The sequence below is a fragment of the Saccoglossus kowalevskii genome, chromosome 9 (genome assembly GCF_978046115.1).
Source record: "Saccoglossus kowalevskii chromosome 9, keSacKowa6.1, whole genome shotgun sequence".
NCBI lineage: Eukaryota > Metazoa > Hemichordata > Enteropneusta > Harrimaniidae > Saccoglossus > Saccoglossus kowalevskii.
The window spans coordinates 7872578-7893316 of NC_140649.1; the positions used below are offsets into that span (position 1 = coordinate 7872578).

Here is a 20739-nt window from a genome sequence, read left to right on the forward strand (position 1 = left end):
GTTCAACCAGGTGTATTCAATGTGCTAAAGTATGTATATCTATTTTTTTTAATGTAGGCTTCGATGCAATTCACAATATGTCTTACACTCTCACCTGTAGGCCAGCAAACTACAAAGAGGAATGCTGATCCATTAATTACACCACATGTCTGTGATGCATTTCTTGCCATATTTGTGTCTTTGCTTCACCGTGTCTCAGGACTTCTGTAAACATTTATATGGCAACTAATTCATGTGCAAACACTGTTATTGAAGAATGTTTAACATCACACTGCTCCGCGACTAGTTAAACATTTGCAAATGTTTACATGCAGGATGTGTGGGAACATGTAACATGACACAGAAACAATGAAAAATAGGAAATATATCAATAAATTTGTGAACAGCGTCACAGACTTCCACGATATTATCAATAATATCTTATACCAGAGCAGCAACGGCAACATCAGATTGCACATTGCGAACAATACCAATATTGTGGGAAATGAAGTACGTTTTTTTAAATAATGGGGGCCGAATTATGTGCCCAATCATAAATTTTAATTCTAAGAAATATTAAAGTCATATTTGCGATAAATTCATAGGAATTGCATACGTGTATAAGTGATGAGGTAACATGACAAGCAAACAGTTCCTCCAACTTCTCCTTTCTCATGTGCGTAATATCTAGTTAATACAGTGCGTATTTGTCACGTACGTCTAAGGATTTGGTATGTGCATAATTAATGATGTCACATGACCAACATGTAGTTTATCCAAATGTTTTCACTATGTGTAGATTGTAGTGAATGTGCATCTGTAATAGATACCTGGGAATTAAATATGCGCATAAACTAATAAGGCCAAATAACGAGCTCATAGTAAATCGCTTCACCGATGTGCACATAAACGAATTAAGTGTACAACATAATTATATATGTGCATATGATTTCTTCAAAGTCACAATACTTGGTTAATATTAAATATTTATTCATATTCAATTTCTGGAAATTATGTATGTGAATAATTAGTCACATGACTAGTTAATAATTGTCCGACATATTTTTATTCATGTGCACAACATCCTGTTAGTTGTATCGAAAAATTGATATAGAATTGAAATATAGAGTAGAATAGAACAGCGATTTATTATTAATGGTTTTATTGATTATTGATCTTCAGCGCCATACCACTATTAACTGCTTTTGCTTTTTTCATCTTTTTATTTTTTTTCAAAAACTTTCTCTTAAACATCCTTTTTTGTTTCCGTTTTAGTTTCTTGGGAAGCTTTCCTCTGACATCCTCGTCTTTAGAGCGACACTCAAACTGGCCCATAACCGCACCAGTACCATCAAGGCCGGGAGAATCGCTCGAAGGAGAACAGTTTACCTGTTTGTCGCCCTCAACGATCGATGTCGTGCACTGCAGGTTGAACATTTCGTTGTTTTGCAGTGAATAATCGACTATGTCATCAACCAGCCCGTTAATGACGACTTTCGGATGTCGTCCTGATGTCAGCAAATGATGAAATAAAAAAGAAAAACAAAAAAACTTGATTGCGTCAGTGCATCGGAATAATTAGTGTTTTATACTGTAGTTTTTTGTTTTGTTTTTTAAATTAACAGATACTAGAATACAGCGCAGATTATTCATAAGAACATGATTTTTAACAATTATTGCTAATGTTATTGTATAAAAGAAGAGGCCACTGCTTATGCGTTGAAGTAGGGTGAGTGAATTGAAAACAAGTCTGCACACGTCAGGTACTTATTCGGAAAATGATTTCATTTGAACCAAATCAGTTGTAACTCATTACCAGATACGAGTAGAATACGAGTATGCAAATTAGATAAATTATTATATTCAGACTTTACAATGGCCAATTATCAGTTATTGATCACAACTTTTTGAACTGACTGACTGAGATGTCAGTATTATTTAGATATTTTAAATTAAATTAAATTAAATTAAATTAAATTAAATTAAATTAAATTAAATTAAATTAAATTGAATTAAATTAAATTAAATTAAATTAAATTAAATTAAATTACCGATCATGCTCCCAGTCGTCGGTTCCGGTACCGGTTCAGCACCTTCCCCATAACATGTTCTGTCATCACTGAGAAGTTCGATTCCGTCTGGACATGCGCATGTGTATCTGTTTTCATTTGTTATTGTGGGAGCTAACAGACACAGATGAGAGCAGCCGCCATTATTGTCCCCGCAATAGTTCACTTCTGAAATTCAACAACCAGTACACGTTGAGTGATTTGACTAAAATTATGAATATATCCAGGTCACGCGAGACTGACAGGAAGGGAAATAAATGTCATAGTTAATACTGATCACTGGGTATAGTTGCCAACGGCATAATCCACGGGTCTAAATGTCGAGCTAAAAGCACTCACCGTTTAGTTGGCGAGTTTCCTGTACTACTCGAACTGCCATGGGCGTGTACAGCCCTTGAGCATGAGTCTTCACATCCCGACCATTTAACTTGTTGACTGAATATACGCTCTCTGAACTCCACTCACTCCAATACACGCGACCCTGGAACACATCATTGTGTATAATTAATCTCTTAAAGCGAAGAGGGTCGTGACCTGCGCACGCGCGGGAATTGAGTACCAAGCGACAATACCAACGCAAAGGCTCACGCGTAGACGCTTGTTTGAAAACAGCGACACACTATGGCCGTCTGGCGCATGCGCAGGTGGCGACTCCCCCCGCTTTAACAAATGAACGGCACATGTATTTATTTGCTATATATTACTATACTAGAGCTCACGTAGTGATTACAACAATGGTAGTTTATATGATTGTTGCCATTATAATTGCTTACAATTATAATTGCTTACAAGTCTCAGAGTTTCAGCCATGCCTGGTAACTACATATTTTCTTCAGCAAAAATGACAAACGCATTTGTTAAAAATAAAGAATTGAAGATATCGTCACGATAATGTTTCACAATGCAACTCAAAATGCAATGCAACATCACATGCCGACTGACTGAGATGCACATTAGCTAATTTCTATATTATTTTTTGAAAAGGTCCCGAATTTTTCCACGTATGTGAATTTTTTGTTCATTGACAATTTGCGTTTTTGGAAAACTGTCAAATAATTCACTTCTCAACATGTTAAAATCGGTTGAAATGAACAACTGTGAAAACATATTTTGTTAATAAAACACCACAATTTTTATTACATGAACCTCGTTATACATATAATTTGTTCAGTTGTTTGAACACGCGCTTCCCTTATGATTGGCTGTCGTTCGCAGTACAAATGTGAAACACATTCGAAATGTTTGTGATTGAAAGGAGTATAGTTTAGCTGTCATAATGCTACCGGACTACCAGTTTCAAAACCTGGTCCTCGGACCTGGTAATCATTTTTGTCCCGAAGAGAATTGGGGGCCATGAAAATATATATACTTACTCCGAAAACGACCAAAGAGAATGGATGACTCAGAAGAACACTGTCTTTTAGCAAAGTGATTCGTTGTTGACCGTCCATATCGCTGTAACTGATGGTATGGAGTTTAGCATCTACCCAATACAATTTCCTGCTTATGTAATCGATTGATATACCGTTGGGCCAGCCCAGGTCATCGCTGAGTATGGTCTGTCGGTTTGATCCATCCATGCCGGCTCTTTCAATTCTATTTGATCCCCAATCAGACCAATAGAATAATCTGTGTACCAATGACATTGCGTGAACAAGGAAGTGAGTCAGCACAGCAGATTGTGTTTATGAGTGTAAAAAGTGTGATTTCATAGACACGTTTAATTTAAAAGAGTCGTGTTCACTCTTTGGCAAATATTTAAAAAAATCACTTTGCGAACAAGCTAAAGAAATCGCGAAATTTGTGCATTTGTTGTTATTTTTTACTGACAAAATATGAAATATTAAATGTTTTTCTGACATTTTCACACATTTTAATCCCTTAGACAAATAAGAACAAAACAAAGTTTTACAACTCTAGGAGTGTCTATTGTTAACAAATCAAAAGTTCCATTTAAATTCATAATCAGTAGGTAATTTCTCATTACCCACCAATAGTCTCAATATTTTATGACGTGTATATTGTCAGAGGATTGGTACCTAATGTTAATCAAAATATATAGAGATGAAAACGGATTCATTTCAAAGCAGTTTCCTAGTTTTGATCAAATAAACATGTACAACTGTTTAGAAGAATTCTAATAATAGTATTCTAACGATCGCAACTCGAATTCACGACGACCTGAATAGGTTAAGGCGCGGTGGTCGTCGCGCAGTGCGTGTTCAAATTTCATGTAAATAAATAATGTATTTTACACGCGTTGTATACGACGCTATGAGTCTCATATCGAACAGAACGCGGCGAGACGACTGCCGCCCTTTAACCACATTTAGCGAAAATGAAATTGCGAATACCGGATATCGAGAGAAGATTGACAGTATCAATTACATGTCCGTATGCAAATTACGTCCCCGAAGTATGAACGCCTCTTCTTATGACAACAATAACATAACTAAACTATAATAAATCGAATCGTACCCTTCTTGTGGATCGACTGCCAAAGCTCTAGGTTCATCGACGTCGTGGTTGAATAGTGTCTTCCTGAACTGGCCATCCTCACTGACAACATTAACAGTGTTCCTACCCGTGTCAGTCCAGTATATGTTGCCAGCAACCCAATCAACCACAAGTCCATCTGCAATTGAGATGTTCGTGTCCAGGATCACATCAAAATTCCCGTCTTTGTTATCCAGTGACGCCCTGTAAAAGTTGTACGTAATTTACTCACTAATCATCTTAGCATGTGGTTTAAAATCGTCGTTCGATCTTGTATTTCATGCAAACAAACAATGTATTTTAGACGCGTTGAATGCGTCCCGTGGAACCCGTATCGAATGCATGTAACTACGCGACTGCGCATTATGTTGGAGCTGTTTTAATAAATAAAACTAATAGGTGATTTTCCGTTCAACTGTGAGATCTCGCGAGATGCATGAAAGACGATCGTCGAACGTCTGCCGCAAAAATCGAACGATTTTATTTTGAACTCGAATTTCTTTATTTCGTAGCTCACATCGACCGGCCGATCTTCGACAGGGGAATATTGCCCTCGAATACCCTGACTCAATCGAAATTGTCTATCATCAAATGTGTACAGCCCACTAATAAGCATGGAAATGCCCCCCAAAATATTTTCGCGTTTGTCGAATCCCACGCGATGTTTGACGCTACTACTGCGCTATGACCTTTGTTTGTCCTGTTTTTACGTTCGATTTCACGCATAACGCGTGATTCTCGCAGTGAACGGAAAATGGTCTATTTATACCCATTAATTGTCTCAGCGCCAATATCGGTCCAGTATATCTTCCTCTTCCGCACGTCCACGTCTAACGCAGTTGCAGATTGCAGGTCTGTAAACAATATTTCTTTTGAGTTAAATTCATCACTTAAGTCGATCTGGACAATGTGTTTTCTGTTGGCAACGAGAAGAACGGCATCCCTTTCTTTTAGTCGGCATACTCCATCCGGGTAAATAACATATTCTTTTGGACATGCGCAATGAAATCCGCCATCGTCATTGAAACAAAATAAATGTCCGCATATGTCAGGATTTTCACCACATTCGTCGATGTCTAAAAAAAACAAAAGATTTAAAATTTATTTGTCAATTTGAAACACAGTCAGCTGGCGCACGTGCGATATTTACAAAAACGACGAATTCGGCCGAATTAAGTTGTTAGCGGCTGGATCGTTTGGCTGTGAAAGATTGGTAATTTTTTCCTGATTTGCAGGAATCTAAAAAAACGCGTTTCACAACTTGTATGTTTATTTAGTTTCATGCAGTATCCAAAAATTGCCTCGAATAAATTACAAATACAGTTAGAATCACAAAACCGGTCATAAAGTCGGAGTAAATTCACTACAACAGGGAACTCAACTCGCTTGACAGACTACATTACACTGCAAATATACTAGATCGATCCAAACAATGCACATCTTAGCTTACTTATATATAATTTTACAAGACACTTTTTAATATTTAAGTATACTACTAGTGCTGTTATTTTCATAAACGTTGTCAAGTCGTTAAATTTATTACGCACTATACTGATATGTGTACAGCGCGTCTGCATCAAGCATAAAAACCTTGTATTTCGAACATTCATTTCACATCCTCACCTTTGCACGTCTTATTGTCCCAAGACAGTCTAAAACCAGAGGCACACTCACAGTAATAGTCAATTGGCAAGTCGATGCACGTCTGGGAGCATCCGCCATTTTGATGTTTGCATTCGTTAAGAACTAATAATAATAATAAGAAACGACATTTATTAAAATAAAACAAAAGCAATAGATAAGAGACGTTGAAAAGTCAGAGTTTCTGACTAGGAACTGCACGCAATCTGGGAAAATACGAATACAATTATTGCTATATAATGCCCAGTCAATAACGTTGTCTCTTACCGCATATTTGTGGCGAAGGCTCGTCCGACCAATCACCGCAGTCGTTATTACGGTCGCAGGTTTTACTATGTTCGACACATGCACCGTTGTCACACGTGAAGTGAGTGTTAATATCACACACTGGTGCCGGTGTACAGTCGCTCTCATCACTAGCGTCGTAACAGTCCATTTTGCCATCACACTCTGCTTCTTTTGGGATACACACGCCAGACTTGCACGTAAATTGTTCGTCAGTGCAGCCGTCTAAAACGTAGAACAAATTAGATTGTGTGTCAGTGTATGTTTTAAAACCCCGCACCATGATTTTGATACGTAACTTGTATTGTGAAGAAATTGTACAAAACAAGAATCTCATTTCCCTTGATAGCCGATGAAAGTTAAAGCGGGAGGGTCGTCACCTGCGCACGTGCGGGAATTGAGTCCCAATCGACGATAACAACACACGCTAAAAACGTAAAGGCTCATGGGTAGACGCTTGTTTGTAAACAATGACACGCTATGGCCATCTGACGCATGCGCAGGTGACGACCCCCCGCTTTAAAATGTAAATGATATCGGCCGATGGGTGCATATTACAGTATCAAATTCATTGCGCTAGAATTCGAACGCGCGTTGCGCATGTTGCGCTGCGTAACAATTGTGGCGCTACACGACGACTGTGGCAGTATAAAAGAAACATAAAACTTAAAAAAAAAAAAAAAAAAAAATAAACAAATACCATTCTCGCAATCTCTCTCGTCCGAATCGTCCATGCAGTCTGGGTCGCCGTCACATACCCACGCCATGTGGATGCACGACCCATCGTCACACGTGAACTGAGTACCCTTACATGATGGTCTTTGAGTAGAGCCGCAGTCTGTCTCATCCATCGCATTTGAACAATCGGTGTCACCATCACAACGCCAAGAATCCGTGATACACTGACCATCGCCACACGTGAACTCACTTGAGGAACAGGTAACTTCATGAAAAAAAGAGACTTGAAATCAGTTACTACAAAAATGAACAGCTTTCACACGACTAAACGTTATTGGCTTAGAACCGAAATTGTTTTCCGTGCACATATGTGATAGTTGTTCCTGTCTTTGACGTTTAATGTATGTTTTCACTTCACTCACTATCTTTAAATAAAATATAGATTGTGAGAAATTATCGCAGATTTATTTGGCCAAGTCTAATAAAATAGTACTCATCGATCCGTCAACATGTCATCGATCGCAAAAGATGTCAGTAGATGGCCTGAATAAAGTCAGATTTGATTGGCTAATTTGTAATATATTAAATTCGAAACGAAGTTTATTTTATTTTACTAGGATTGGTTTGTTTTTTTGTTTATTTATTGAAGATTGTCTTAGAGAAACGCAATAATAAATAAATAAAAGCATCCCAATACATCTTTCTTGAAAGTCGCGCCCTCTGGCGATGTACTCAGGAGAATCGCGTTGTCATAGACCACTTTCCCGGAAGTAGCAAAACTAGTGTGCAAAAATACTCCTGTTTTGTCATGGCGGAAAATACAAGCTTTTCAGTTTGCTGATAGTCGATAGAAGGGAATTTATACTTAATTATTTTTGTGACATCGATTGCTACACCCAGAAACACAATATCACTCATGGAGTTTAAGTTACACCCCAAAGCGGCATGCGCGCGCATGCGAAACGCCGAATCTTCGACTTCCGGGAATGTCGTCTGCGTCACAGGAGCGTCTACTACTAGAGGGCGATTTGAAAGTTCATTCAGTAAGGTATAAGGTATAATAACAATTCACCTACCGTCCTGGAGACAGTTGACCTCGTCAGTTCCGTCACTGCAGTCGTCATCACCGTCACAGTGCCACGCCATAGGAATACAATGACCGCTACTACACGCCATCTCATTGTCTGCGCACGTCCTTTCTTGATCTAAACAAATCGATTGATAGTTATTGGTAAATCGATTTATAGTTATTGAAAAATCGATATTATGTGTTCCTGTCGGGATGCGTATAGAAACATTATAGTCCGTTCACAGAAACAGATACATATCACGCCCTCCAATTTTTATACTGATCTTGTTCAAAATCTTCTGTCCAAGTTTATCGAAGTGGGTAATTTATTTATTTATTTTGGCGTGTTTATCATATATATGGTATATACAGTAAACACCCATTTTGTATAAGGTCAGAGCCCGAATAGCAATTTTACAATGTGAATGAACAACGGTAATCATTTTAGCCCCACCTCTCTGGTAACCAAGCAAGCAGCACAATTAACCAATTCTGTATTTGCATTCAATAATGGTAAGAGTAAAATTGACAGGCACACACAAATAAAAAGTTGCTAATATAAAAAAGTTCGCAACTACTGCTTTATTTTGCATAGAAAGTGTAAAAATGACTAATTTGAAAAGAGAATATCTTTTATATATTTTGAAAAAACAAAAAACAAAAAAACAATGAACTTTCACAAAAAACTCGCCGTGAAATTAGATGTAACGAAAAACATATATTACATGTTTATAGCAAAATGTGGTCTTCATCAAGAAATATGTGTTTGGAAATAAGTCACCTCGAAAATGGGTTTCGGTGTACTAATGTGACAGCTGCTATTTACTAACCTTCACATCCGTTTTCGTCAGAGTTATCAGAGCAGTCATCTTGTTTATCACATACCCATTTAACAGGTATGCAGACACTATTATTACACTTAAATTCTTCATCAGAACAAGTCAGGTTTTCTGGAAACATAGAGAAAGGCGTTCAGGGGGAATTGTCAGTTAAAACAAGCACATTTATTTATAACAAAATTATTTATTACGCATGCGCATTGACTGTTTTGTACGTCACTGCGCATGCATATTAGAATTTGTCTTCAAACGAATATTATTTAATGTTCTACAAAATAGCATTGTTAATGATAAATTCCAATGCAAGTTGGTTATCAACAAAAAATAACAACTTATTTTGTTCAAACTGAATTTTTAAGATGGTGAAAAAACTTTTACATTAGGACATTCTCTACTATGACATTCAAAGTTCAACCTTAGTAATGCTTACATTCTTAGAAAGCTGTTGTGTAAGACACTGAAACTGTAAGCATTTTTAGTAACAGATTTTAGACGCAAATTACCTTCAAAATCTCGTTGAGAGCGAGACTTGTTATTGACTTTCAAACAGTGTTTTATTCTCCCTAGACTGGCACAGTCTGGGCGATTTAAAACAAAATACCGAAATGGGGTGTTAACGCGAAATCACCTGTAACCGCGAAATCACCCAGACTGGACGTTTTTACCGCGCCCTCTGTGGTGAAAGTAGATACTAGTGTGTTTTCATACTAGTTTTTATGTTAATGAGCAGAATGACAGGCAAGAATGTTATCCAATCAGAGTAATTGACCTTTAAACTATATCAAGTTACCCTTTATACCTGAAGACTTTTTCTTCAAGTTTCTCGATCGTCATCATAACAAACGAATTACTATTTTTAACGTCTCATACAAATTATTCTAAAGCAGAGAAGTAGTGTGTAGCTTTATCTCGCCTGGACGCAATGATCCCGGGACCCGCCGTAGGCGGCAGTATTTTCATTCAAGGTCAATTTTGGATCACCAGGTCATTCCTAACGCGTAATTAGGACTGAGTCGAGAATCAATTTTGGGTGCCAGAAATCATCCAAAGACGTTTATTTGGGTATAATTTTCGCTGTCAAGACAAAGTTCAGGCTAATAAAATAAGATTGACGACGTTTTCCCATGAGAAAAAAGTGAATTATTTGTTGAAAAAGGCGGAGAAAAATTGATACGCAGAAATCGTGACGTTGACTCTACGCATACAATGCAGCGTCATGGAAATTGTCTACAGTACACGTACACGCATCTTTCGATGACGTAATTATTTTGCCAGCCAGCCCAGGACGCCGTACAGACATTGTACTAAGGTAAGAGCCTTTGCCCTTTTCCACAAATTTTAATATATTCTTAACAATTGGTTTACCTCTAAAACTCTGCACACCATGCTATGAACATTCAGTGTTTTGTACTAAACGACTCATCGCTTAGCAAAGTCAATTTTCAGGATTTATTGGCACATGATGTCATGAATCAGAGAAACTAATGACCAAAAATAAATATTGCATCGTATATAAATGATGACAGCGATTTACTAGGCCTATGGCCTGTGAACTCATATGATGTATGTGCACGGTGCGACTAGTAACAATTACCACGGCCACAGTTGTCGCGATGCATCTCAATAAAATAGCATCTAAAACCAATTAAGGCCGATATGTGTAATTACTTGTACATTAATAGTCTAGAGTCTATGCAACCAACAATAATGACATGCAAGAATGGCATTGGCAAAATGATGACCTCGGATGTAGCCATGTCTAGGGGCATGGATATGATTTATAGTCTTTGCCCATTAATGTAATGTTATAATGTATATGAAGTATGTGATCATGATTAATCTTCATGATCATTTGTGACCACACCATTGATTATTCGGCATAGGCTACCACACACTATAATATTGAGCAGAAAGTCATGCAAGAAATTGCATTTGATTCACCACATTGGCATGGCTGGCTGTATTCATTCTTACTTTTTCATGATCATTATTTGGCTCACTACAAGTTTCTTGTGATTTAGGCGGATTTTTATCACATGCAAGAAACGGCAAGAGCTGCAATGTGTACATCAGGGGGCTTTTATCATGCTTGTGATGTTGCTACTGTAGGTAAATGGCCACAGCAGGAATGTACATAACTGTCATTTATTAGGCAGAAACTGATAGGGGCCAATTCCTTGTGCTCACTACATACACATGTACATCAGTGAAGGTTTTTCTGTTGCCAGCTGCCATTTTTGAAACAGTTCATGCCACTCACCTCAACCTTAAACAATGACATGTGTTGTCATTTGTTATTAATTCTATTTTTATGGAAATGAGTTACCTTTTTCTAAAATAAACAAAATTTGATAGTAATATCATCTTGTAAAAAAAAATTGTTTAAAATGATTGTATTTGATATAGACTGAACATGTTGGGGGAAAATAAATCTAAAATAATAAAATCCCTGCCTAACTACCCAATAGTTTTTACTCTAATACTGGAAACACCAAATTTGTTTTTCATTGGCCTCATAATGGTTTGAGATCTTTTTAACATGATCCACATAAATAATGAGGGATGAACTGGGATTCTGTACAAACAGGTCCATGCATTTACATTCTATGTTTCTGGTTTGATGTTGACTCATTTACAGCCTTGTCATTGGTGATACAAGAAGTTTACTCCTTATAGCATGTGTGTGGTCTGTCTTATGCAACCCAACAATGCTGTTTTTGCACATGGTCAATTCACTCCGGTTATATGTCAGATGACACATTACCATTGCCATGCGATAAATTCATTACTTTTACCGGTTCTATCAGTCTGATGGAATTGATATCATCATTGATAACTCTATGAAGTACAATTACATTCCATATAGTCTCTTTGCACCTACTTTATTTCTTATTCATTCTGAATGGACAGTTGGATGAACATACAATAGCCTAAAAGTAAGGGGCTATATTTGTACAACACCCTGTAACTTTGCATGATATGGGTCTATAATACTGTCTTGTAAACAGTTAACTACTGGTTTTGTACAGTTTATTGTTGCTGCACATATACTTATTGAAAACAACAAGATATAGTATTTTCTGCAATATGACTACTACCAAATTGGTCGGTGGTGATACCTATCATTTGGGTCTTCCGTCGACACTTATCTGCTTTTGCACCATGAGTCGTTCCATGCACATCATACCAGATTTAATCATGACACTCAGTTTACAACACTAATTTACCTCATTATAATGTGCATAACCTGTGTTTTCATTGAGAGGATGCTTGAATGCACGGTAGTGCTTTCAGCATCCTCTCACTAGTTATTTACAATGTGCCTCAAGATTTAATTTATGGAAAGTCCAATCATATCCAAAGCATTTCAACAATGTTCTTCCTATTGAACATTCCTCTACTCAACACCTTACTCAAATCATTCATTACAATATATAATCCTTACCACTTGTTTTTTTATTTCCTTCAACTTTTTACTTTATTCTTACTCGAATTTTTTTGTAAACTTGTTGTATATTGATGGTTAAGATAAAAAATAAAAACTTTATTTTTTCCTTGTTCATTACAGACGTTTATTCTATTCACACTATTTTTACATGGTTGTCTTCCAACTAGTCATGCTGAGTGATGTCTAATAGCAGCTGGCCAAATTACAATCGAGTGGTGGGTGGGTCACAGTCAAGTACAAATAAGCCATTCACTGCCAAAGAACAAATATAATCATTCTTTCCGATCAAGTACTTTAACCCTCTTGATTCAAATGACATAACCAAAAGACGTAAGACATCACCTACTTCCTATAACACACAACACCATATTCACATAATTGTTCATACATGTATACATTGTCACAGCAAAATCAATTACATAAATTTACCAATGGCTCCAGCAAATTATCTGCCCATATTAACTATAGCCTCTTTTGTAATCATCTAATACTTGTATTTTGTGTTTCAGTTTACATAATGTTAGTCCAAAAATGTCAGCTTTTATTATTTGAACACAATCCTATTATCAAGGTCACGTTTGTATTGTGCTGGTCCCGCTAACTCTGGGTTACAGTGAAGCGCCCTCTGCACAGAAATATTGTTAACCGCGTTTCGCAGTATAGCGGTTAACTATTGTCTATTCGAGATGGCAAACAGACGGGTATGGTATGTGGGGGTCATGTGACAAGGGGTATTTAAGTAGAGGACAGAAGATTGAATGTCAGTCTAGGCCAGTCTCGCTACAGTGCAGTTTTCAACTGGTTGTTTTGTAAGTTTATTAATGTTTGTTGTATAATACAGGGCGACACCCGCCACCTTCCCCTGGGCACGTTCGACAGTGCGACGGGTACAGGTTTCCAGGTATTTGTTTGTCCCCAAAGTTGTTTTTTTTTTATTCCTGTTTTTTCTTGGGCGGTCTGCGTGCCAGTAACGGGGGTTGTTATTTGTTGTCGATATTTTTGTCAGTTATTTAAAAAATGTCTTTGACCGAGTAATGTTAGTGGCATTTGCCGAGCATCAATAGTCGATTTTTTTGCAGTCCGTGGAAGTTATTTTTTCTCGCATTTATTTTATTTTAATCGGAACACTACATGCAATGTAATGGCAGCCGTTTTTAGTCGGCTTTATTAGTGCGTTTTGTTAAATAAATGGTTCACCGGACCGACTGCACATACGTGGCCGCACCTGGCATGAACCTTACCTTATGTAAGTTATGTTGTACATTGTCGGATGTGACGAGTCTAGTAAAGACGACCCACAATGTTTACGTCATTATGCAGCGTGCACGCCCCCACTCCTTTTCTGTGTCCGTTCAGTGATGTCACTGCATATCATGAATAAATAATAGCAATAGATTCGCTGCAAATAAGACCAGTCTGTGGTGGTTTCGCGTTCACCCCACCTTTCGCAAAACTATTTTTTCCAATGTTTTTACTATATTCTCCGCTGTAATCGCGTCTATTGCTCCAAATACCATGGTTACATAGAACACAGGAACACTGAACGTGATGACGGGGTGAGTCATTCTCCTTCCCAGAGTTCCTTGCGGTTAGATCACCGAAAGTATCATTCTCTACCATCGGCCCCACGGACGGACCGTGACCCGTGACCGCACGTGACCCTTGTCACGCAGGATGCGAAAGTATCTCTGCCATCACACACCGCCATTTTGTGGTGAAACACCACAAGACTTTTACTACGCGTATTATTTGCGTATTTTTGCGTATATTTTTGTTATTAGAGGGATCTAGTGTTGATTTATTACTACTGGAAAATAAGTTTTAAAATATTTTATCGATAGCTGATAACGATATTTCCGTAAATGCACTGTCAAGGGTGAAATAGTTATAATTTACAGAAGAAAATAATTTCATGCGGCGGAATAACGGTTGCTAAGGTCTTACTCGGTTCATCAAGCTGACGGCCCTGTCGATAGCTAGGCGAAGACATATGAAGAAAGGAAAGCACTTCGTGGTATTGACAGCGAACACGTTCTATTGCCACTCCGTTTGTGCCAAGGAAAGTAAAAGTATGAGCTTCTCACTGTGAAAACAGCCAGAATCTACAAACAACGCGCACGCTTTCGTTGGGTTCGAAAATCGAACACCTGCATTGCAATGGTTTGGTGCGCGTTTTTGAAAGTAGTACCACTCATTGACGCTGCAGGTCGGCGTCTTCTACACCGATCTGCGCATATCGCATATCACACTTGCTTCTATGCTATCGATAAAGAGCCATTGCTCGAAACGTCTAGCTATTTTTAATAGTTATTTAGGACTACGATTACCAAATATTATCTTCAATATATCGCGCTAGGTGTGCCGGGACGGAGTTCTACGTGTGATTTTATTGCGCTCAAGGACGTTCTATTTTCGAACTAGTTGAAACCGGAAATAACGCAACTACTTTCAAACTTCAAACACAAATTTGATTATCGTTATTATGTGTTAGTTTCTGTTGTTTCAAAGATTGAATTAGGTATGACAATAATATTTCACTCTATAAACAATATTTCACTAAAATATGTGATTCAAAGGCAACCCAAATTATAAAAAGCAATATCAAGATCCGCGTATAAACACTGTTGTAAAGGGGCGGCGGAGCGGAATTTTAGCCAAAATCGGCTAGTAAGGCGTCATATGACACATAAAAAGAATATAAAGAATATAAAGTCTTATATACATATAAGGGTATATTCTTGGCGTCATATGACAGCCAGATCTGAAGGCCTTTGCCGCATTCTGGCCATGCTGTGTGGCACGTATCGCGTGGACGGGTTTCATGTTCTCTGCACGTAATAAGCTCGGTTATTAAGCATCCTTTTTTGGGGATGCCCGGTGGCCGAGGGGAAGACGTGTAGTGGCGTGAAGCTAGGCGATTAGGTGCCGTACGCGAGCGCCGGTTCGAGTCACGCACGCAGTACGTATTTACTATAATTAGACATAGTCTTTACCTTGCCGTTTATTCGGTGTTATTTGCTTACTTTACTTCCTATGTCGACAGCAACTATGAGTTTAAAAATTATTTCTCAGTACTTATTCACTGTTAAAATGCTGTACCATTACTTTCACCATCCTACTACAGCCAGATCTGAAGGCCTTTGCCGCATTCTGGCCATGCCGTGTGGCGCGTATCGCGTATCGCGTGGACGGGTTTCACGTTCTCTGCACGTAATAAGCTCGGTTATTAAGCATCCTTTTTTGGGGATGCCCGGTGGCCGAGGGGAAGACGTGTAGTGGCGTGAAGCTAGGCGATTAGGTGCCGTACGCGAGCGCCGGTTCGAGTCACGCACGCAGTACGTATTTACTATAATTAGACATAGTCTTTACCTTGCCGTTTATTCGGTGTTATTTGCTTACTTTACTTCCTATGTCGACAGCAACTATGAGTCATATGACACAGGTTTGTGCTGGGACAGCGCTTCCGGTGACGACACAACGTAGTACCACTGTGATGCATCGACCAATCAACGACAAGCATAAGATCACGTGGTGGCAGAGATATATTCGTGATAGAACTCTGCCTGGGGAGATTGGGGGTGAGTGGAACACTATTTGAGGGGTAAAAACAAGTCTCGCACTCAGCGAGACTTCGGCGGCCATTGGCGTATACATTTGCTGTTTAAAAGTTGAACTTCTGTAAAATACTTTATTTTAGCTGGAATTAATTTTGGCTGAAAAGACTTTTTTGGTTTTATTTATGGTTTTAATTTTCACTGATTTGTGTCTTGTCGAATGTAAAATATAGGAAAAAGGGTATATTCGCTGGATTTTATTTTCACTGAACTATTCCTTCAGCGAAAATAGCGAAAAATAATTCCAAGCGAAAATAAATTATGTTATATTATGCAAGATATGCTAGTGGACCCACCACAATTCTGTTCATCTGAACCGTTGAGGCAATCTGTGTCTCCATCGCAAACCCATCGAGTTGGTATGCACAAAGAGATGTCGCATTGGAATTCATTCTCTACGCACTCTGTAGGCCCTGTAAAGATATAATATATTATAGTATAGTGATTTTTGATTCACGGGTAAGTAAAACGAAATTACATTAACGGATGTGACTGATAACTTTTAGTATGAAAACCTTAGCATCCCGTTGGCAGGCCAGTCACACTGGTTCTCACTACAAGAGGTTACGACCCCCCCCCCTGCCAAATGCTAAAAACAACTGAAACATATATACACACATTTCCATGAAATATTATCGACCCGTGCGGATTATAGTATAGTATTTTTTATGTTTGTAAATTAAATATATATATTATCAATTCAGGAGGTTCTAATATCACTAAATAATCACGAATCGACAGAGGGAATCAAGCATTGAGATGTGCTGTTGCACTTTCCGCTGAAACACGACATGTAACGGCTCACTCTAATTACGTCACATGTGAGAATGGCGTATATTGGTTTGTCAGGTAATTTACATGAACTGGCGATCTGTGAATATTGGTAACTTTGAATTTGAGTCTTCTGAGATACATGACAGTTAAATTAAACTGACATTTCTTCGTGGAAGAAATTGATCACACACACTTGCCATTTTTAACTTTGAAAAAAAAAATATTTCTTTGGAATATTTGTGGAATTCGTGCCGTCTAGCGATGCCTTAATGCTCTAACGCGATAACGGATACTATGGTAGCCTGACAAGTTGGCGTAGGTGGCGCCCCTGACTGCTGGTGGGGATCGCAGCAGTCCAGGGCGCCACCTACGCCAACTTGTCAGGCTAATACTATGGGTGCGTGGATGGGTTGTATGAGACCCGTTAACATTGTTGCTGATACTTTTTTTATGTATAGCAGTCCTTCAATCTACTACTGTTTCTTCCCGGTCACCTTCTGAAATGATTACACAACTAAACAAAGTTTTAGCTGCGAATTACATTATTTTCACATAAAACATATAGAATGCATCATAACACAACTTGTTAGCATAGCAACGAGAAACGCGCGGATGAACACAACGAATAATAACTTTGCTACTTACCACATGTAATTCCCTCGTCAGAGTGATCCTCACAGTCGGAGGCTCCATCACAGACCCAGCTATTGGGAATGCACTTCCCGTCAGTACAAGTAAACTGGTCACTCTCGCACCCTGGATCGAAGTAATAATATAATATCGTTAGAGATAAATTTCTAAATTTAATTTTTTTTTTAAATTTTCCCTTCTTGGATTTTAAATAGTCTATTCATAAGCATGTATCTTTGTGGGCAGGATCAAACATTTATTGTCATCGCGTTAAAGTTAAAGAGCGGTCGTTGTCGCGCCACGCATGCGCGAGATTTGGGTCTCATATGAACAAAGATGGCGATTTTGACTGTTCCGCAGACCAACGAGCACACACTCGTTACAAAGCTTTAATTAGGTAATTTCTTTGGTGATGTGAATGTATAGAAGGAGTCATCCACGGTAGTTAGTGCACGTCGCGCCCAGGTCAAAACTCGTACCTGTGATTCCCATTAGAAGAGGGCATTGGATTGTGGGAGAATCAATGTTTCGACACAAATGTCGCGCATGCGCGGCGCGACGAACACCACTCCTTAATACATTGGTCATATATCGCTGACGTCATGTTTGAGCTTGTGATGTAACTTCCGCCGCGTAAATATCAAACGACCAATGGTAGATAGTGTCAACATATCATTCATATAAGGTTGTCTTACTTTTATTACTGCAAAAGGCGTGAACAATTTAGACAGGGTTATGTTGTTTGTTTTTATTAATAGCCGAATCCACAGGCAGACGGAGCACATTTACAATACGATATAGACTAAACTATAAAGTACATTTCATTAATGTGTGAATTTGTATATATGCATATTAACAAATGTTTTATAATTTAAATGAGGATTAATAACCACTAGACCAAAGGAATAAATCAAATCCGTGTAATAACGGTTCGATTTTAATATGCGAAAAAACATAATAAATTACTCGCTGTTTTTTCTGACAAATGTGGTCGATATGTGTGCAGTCTGTAAAGGCCAATCCTTAATATTGTATCGGCATTTTTATTGCGTTTTTAGCAACACTAAATTAGTGTTAATTAATTATTATAAGTTAGCATTTCCAAAATATCTTTGTTAATGAGTGTCTGGTTTCAGTGTGTAATGTTTGAAACTATAGCTATATATTTGTTAGAGAAAAATCACAGATTTCAATAAAGTTGTTAAAAATATTGTGTTATATTTTTAATGCAAAGTGCTGCCTTGCATTAAGCTAGTTTATAAATACATCGCAACATAGTTGAGCTTGTATTGTTCTAACAGAATCGAAACACATTATTTAAAAAAAAATGTACGTTTGCTAATGCATACCCATGGTTGACATGGCGCGTTGTCCGAATATTCTCCCAATTGGAAAAGTTATATTAAATAGAACTATACATGACCTCGCCCACTACACGCCAGACTGCGACAGTACATGAGTCTTACCTCAATATATGCACGAGTGTGTTGTATACTGTGAGTTGTATAGTGCTATGGATAAAAACCTCGTCTTCCAGGTTTATTAAAATATTTCATTACTTAAATATATAATTACCATTTATTATACATGTAATACAATATATATATAATTACTCTTTTATTATTATTGTATAGCTAATTAAATTGTTTTCCGCTGAATATAATAACGTCCAAATTATATTTGCATTTGTGTTACGAGTTATCTTTCAGACACGGAAGCTTATTGAAGCCAACTAGTTTTCAACTCCAAACAATATTGAAATCTTCATCATCTCGGCAATAACTCGGTTAATTAATATTAAAAACAATTACAATAAATTACTTATCGAACATTCATAGTGTATGTTGATTGCGACAACATTGTGGTTTTCCACACCCAGACAAATACACATTCTCCGAAATAAATAACTTGACGTTGAGACTGCGACAGATGAAGACAATTTTACTTATTTAAATTGTCAGTGTTTGCGCATGACTGAAACGTTCGTTTGTCGTTTCAGATAGGTGAACCGTATGCATACCGCGTGTGATTATCGTACAGAAGTTTTAATATAAAATTGTGAAAAAGATAATGAGTCATTGTATATTTTATTCCAACATATTACCTATCACAACATTGTATCACGATTCATTGTCAGAATTACACGGTGTTGGTAACATGGTTAGTAAGGTTATCGCGTTCAATGCCTAGCAAAGGTGAATGACCTCTGGGTTCTACTTATTCGCTGCTGATTCTATGGAAGTTAAATTTTCAGATCCCAAAGCAAAACATCTTCCAAACACGATTCGATTTCAGAAGGTGGCCTTTTTGCAGAAATATGACAAACAAGACCGTGTTTAAGATCGTGATAGAAGTTCTTAACTTGGCGGCCACGTCTTATAATACACAGTAAACAACACGGATTTAGTAAAAGACAAGGAAACTTTAGGCACGATCTGTGTTCCAGGGCCAATCTATTATTTCTGCCGGTTAAAAACAACCGTTAAAATAACACGTATCAAGGTGAAGTTTTTACACGGACCACTTTTTATGCGTTGGCAGAACACACACTGAGCCATTGTCAGTATAGAAACTACATAGCCGCTTATCTAGTTGCAAACAACGGGTCAAAGTACGACTTTTTGTTGACGTCGAAGCCAGTGTGACGATCATGTACAATAAACGTATCACCCAAAACACGATAGACATAATATATTACGCGATATGTTAGTTCAATGATCAACAATTACAATTCACAGGGGAAACAATTAAGCGGGCGTTTTTTTAGGAGGGGTTGGTAAGATGAGAAGAAGGATATCGGCGTGTATACGTTATCTTGTTACCCATACAGCAATTCAGGGCAAACTGATATACATATACACACTTACCATGTATGGCTGATGCGAAGACAAGAACTAGAAGCGAGATACAGAATAAATGTATCGCCGACATACTCGCGCAATGGCAGGATACTAGTATGCTGCAGGTGAATAGTGCGAGCTTGAGTTTATTGATTCTCGACCTCTCTTAGCATTGATCAGATTAGCAGATAACGTCGGAACGAAGCAGCTATGTCATTGGTCGAGGTAAGAAACCGTAGCGTACTGGTAGGCCGGAAGTTATTTTTCGAACCAATCGGAAACAGGTGAGTCGCGTTTGGTTGGCGTGAACTGGCCACATGGCACAGTAAGTCGTGTACAGCGCCACCACTACTGCATGACAGCTCAAGGAAAACGCA

At 38.0% G+C, this 20739-nt stretch overlaps 2 protein-coding genes across 2 annotated transcripts; both read right to left on the minus strand.

The window, feature by feature from the left end:
* Nucleotides 1-1026: 1026 nt before the first annotated feature.
* Nucleotides 1027-2532, minus strand: LOC146738096 (low-density lipoprotein receptor-related protein 2-like). The gene is made up of 3 exons (XM_085503584.1): nucleotides 2388-2532; nucleotides 2031-2216; nucleotides 1027-1487 (listed from the first exon to the last, which is right to left on the minus strand). The coding sequence occupies exons 1-3, from the start codon at nucleotides 2425-2427 to the stop codon at nucleotides 1141-1143; spliced, it is 573 nt and encodes a 190-aa protein (XP_085359710.1). The 5' UTR covers nucleotides 2428-2532; the 3' UTR covers nucleotides 1027-1140.
* A 787-nt stretch (nucleotides 2533-3319) lies between these two features.
* On the minus strand, nucleotides 3320-20517 carry LOC100368490 (uncharacterized). Its single transcript, XM_002738537.4, has 11 exons — nucleotides 20390-20517; nucleotides 17538-17648; nucleotides 16415-16531; nucleotides 9048-9167; nucleotides 8225-8353; nucleotides 7171-7413; nucleotides 6453-6695; nucleotides 6168-6290; nucleotides 5314-5620; nucleotides 4527-4748; nucleotides 3320-3677 (listed from the first exon to the last, which is right to left on the minus strand). Exons 1-11 carry the CDS (start codon nucleotides 20451-20453, stop codon nucleotides 3320-3322), a joined length of 2037 nt encoding a protein of 678 aa, XP_002738583.2. The 5' UTR covers nucleotides 20454-20517.
* Between the last annotated feature and the right edge of the window lie 222 nt (nucleotides 20518-20739).

Excerpts from the sequence above, each read along its gene's own strand:
- LOC100368490 (XM_002738537.4), bottom strand. The coding sequence starts at position 20,453 with ATGTCGGCGATACATTTATTCTGTATCTCGCTTCTAGTTCTTGTCTTC. Across the intron at positions 6,696-7,170 it reads CGAGAGAGATTGCGAGAATG|ACGGCTGCACTGACGAACAA; the intron begins GTATTTGTTTAT and ends TCTACGTTTTAG. Across the intron at positions 5,621-6,167 it reads GGACAATAAGACGTGCAAAG|ACATCGACGAATGTGGTGAA; the intron begins GTGAGGATGTGA and ends TGTTTTTTTTAG.
- LOC146738096 (XM_085503584.1), bottom strand. The coding sequence starts at position 2,427 with ATGGCAGTTCGAGTAGTACAGGAAACTCGCCAACTAAACG. Across the intron at positions 2,217-2,387 it reads GGAAACTCGCCAACTAAACG|AAGTGAACTATTGCGGGGAC; the intron begins GTGAGTGCTTTT and ends GTTGAATTTCAG. Across the intron at positions 1,488-2,030 it reads GACGACTGGGAGCATGATCG|GACGACATCCGAAAGTCGTC; the intron begins GTAATTTAATTT and ends TGCTGACATCAG.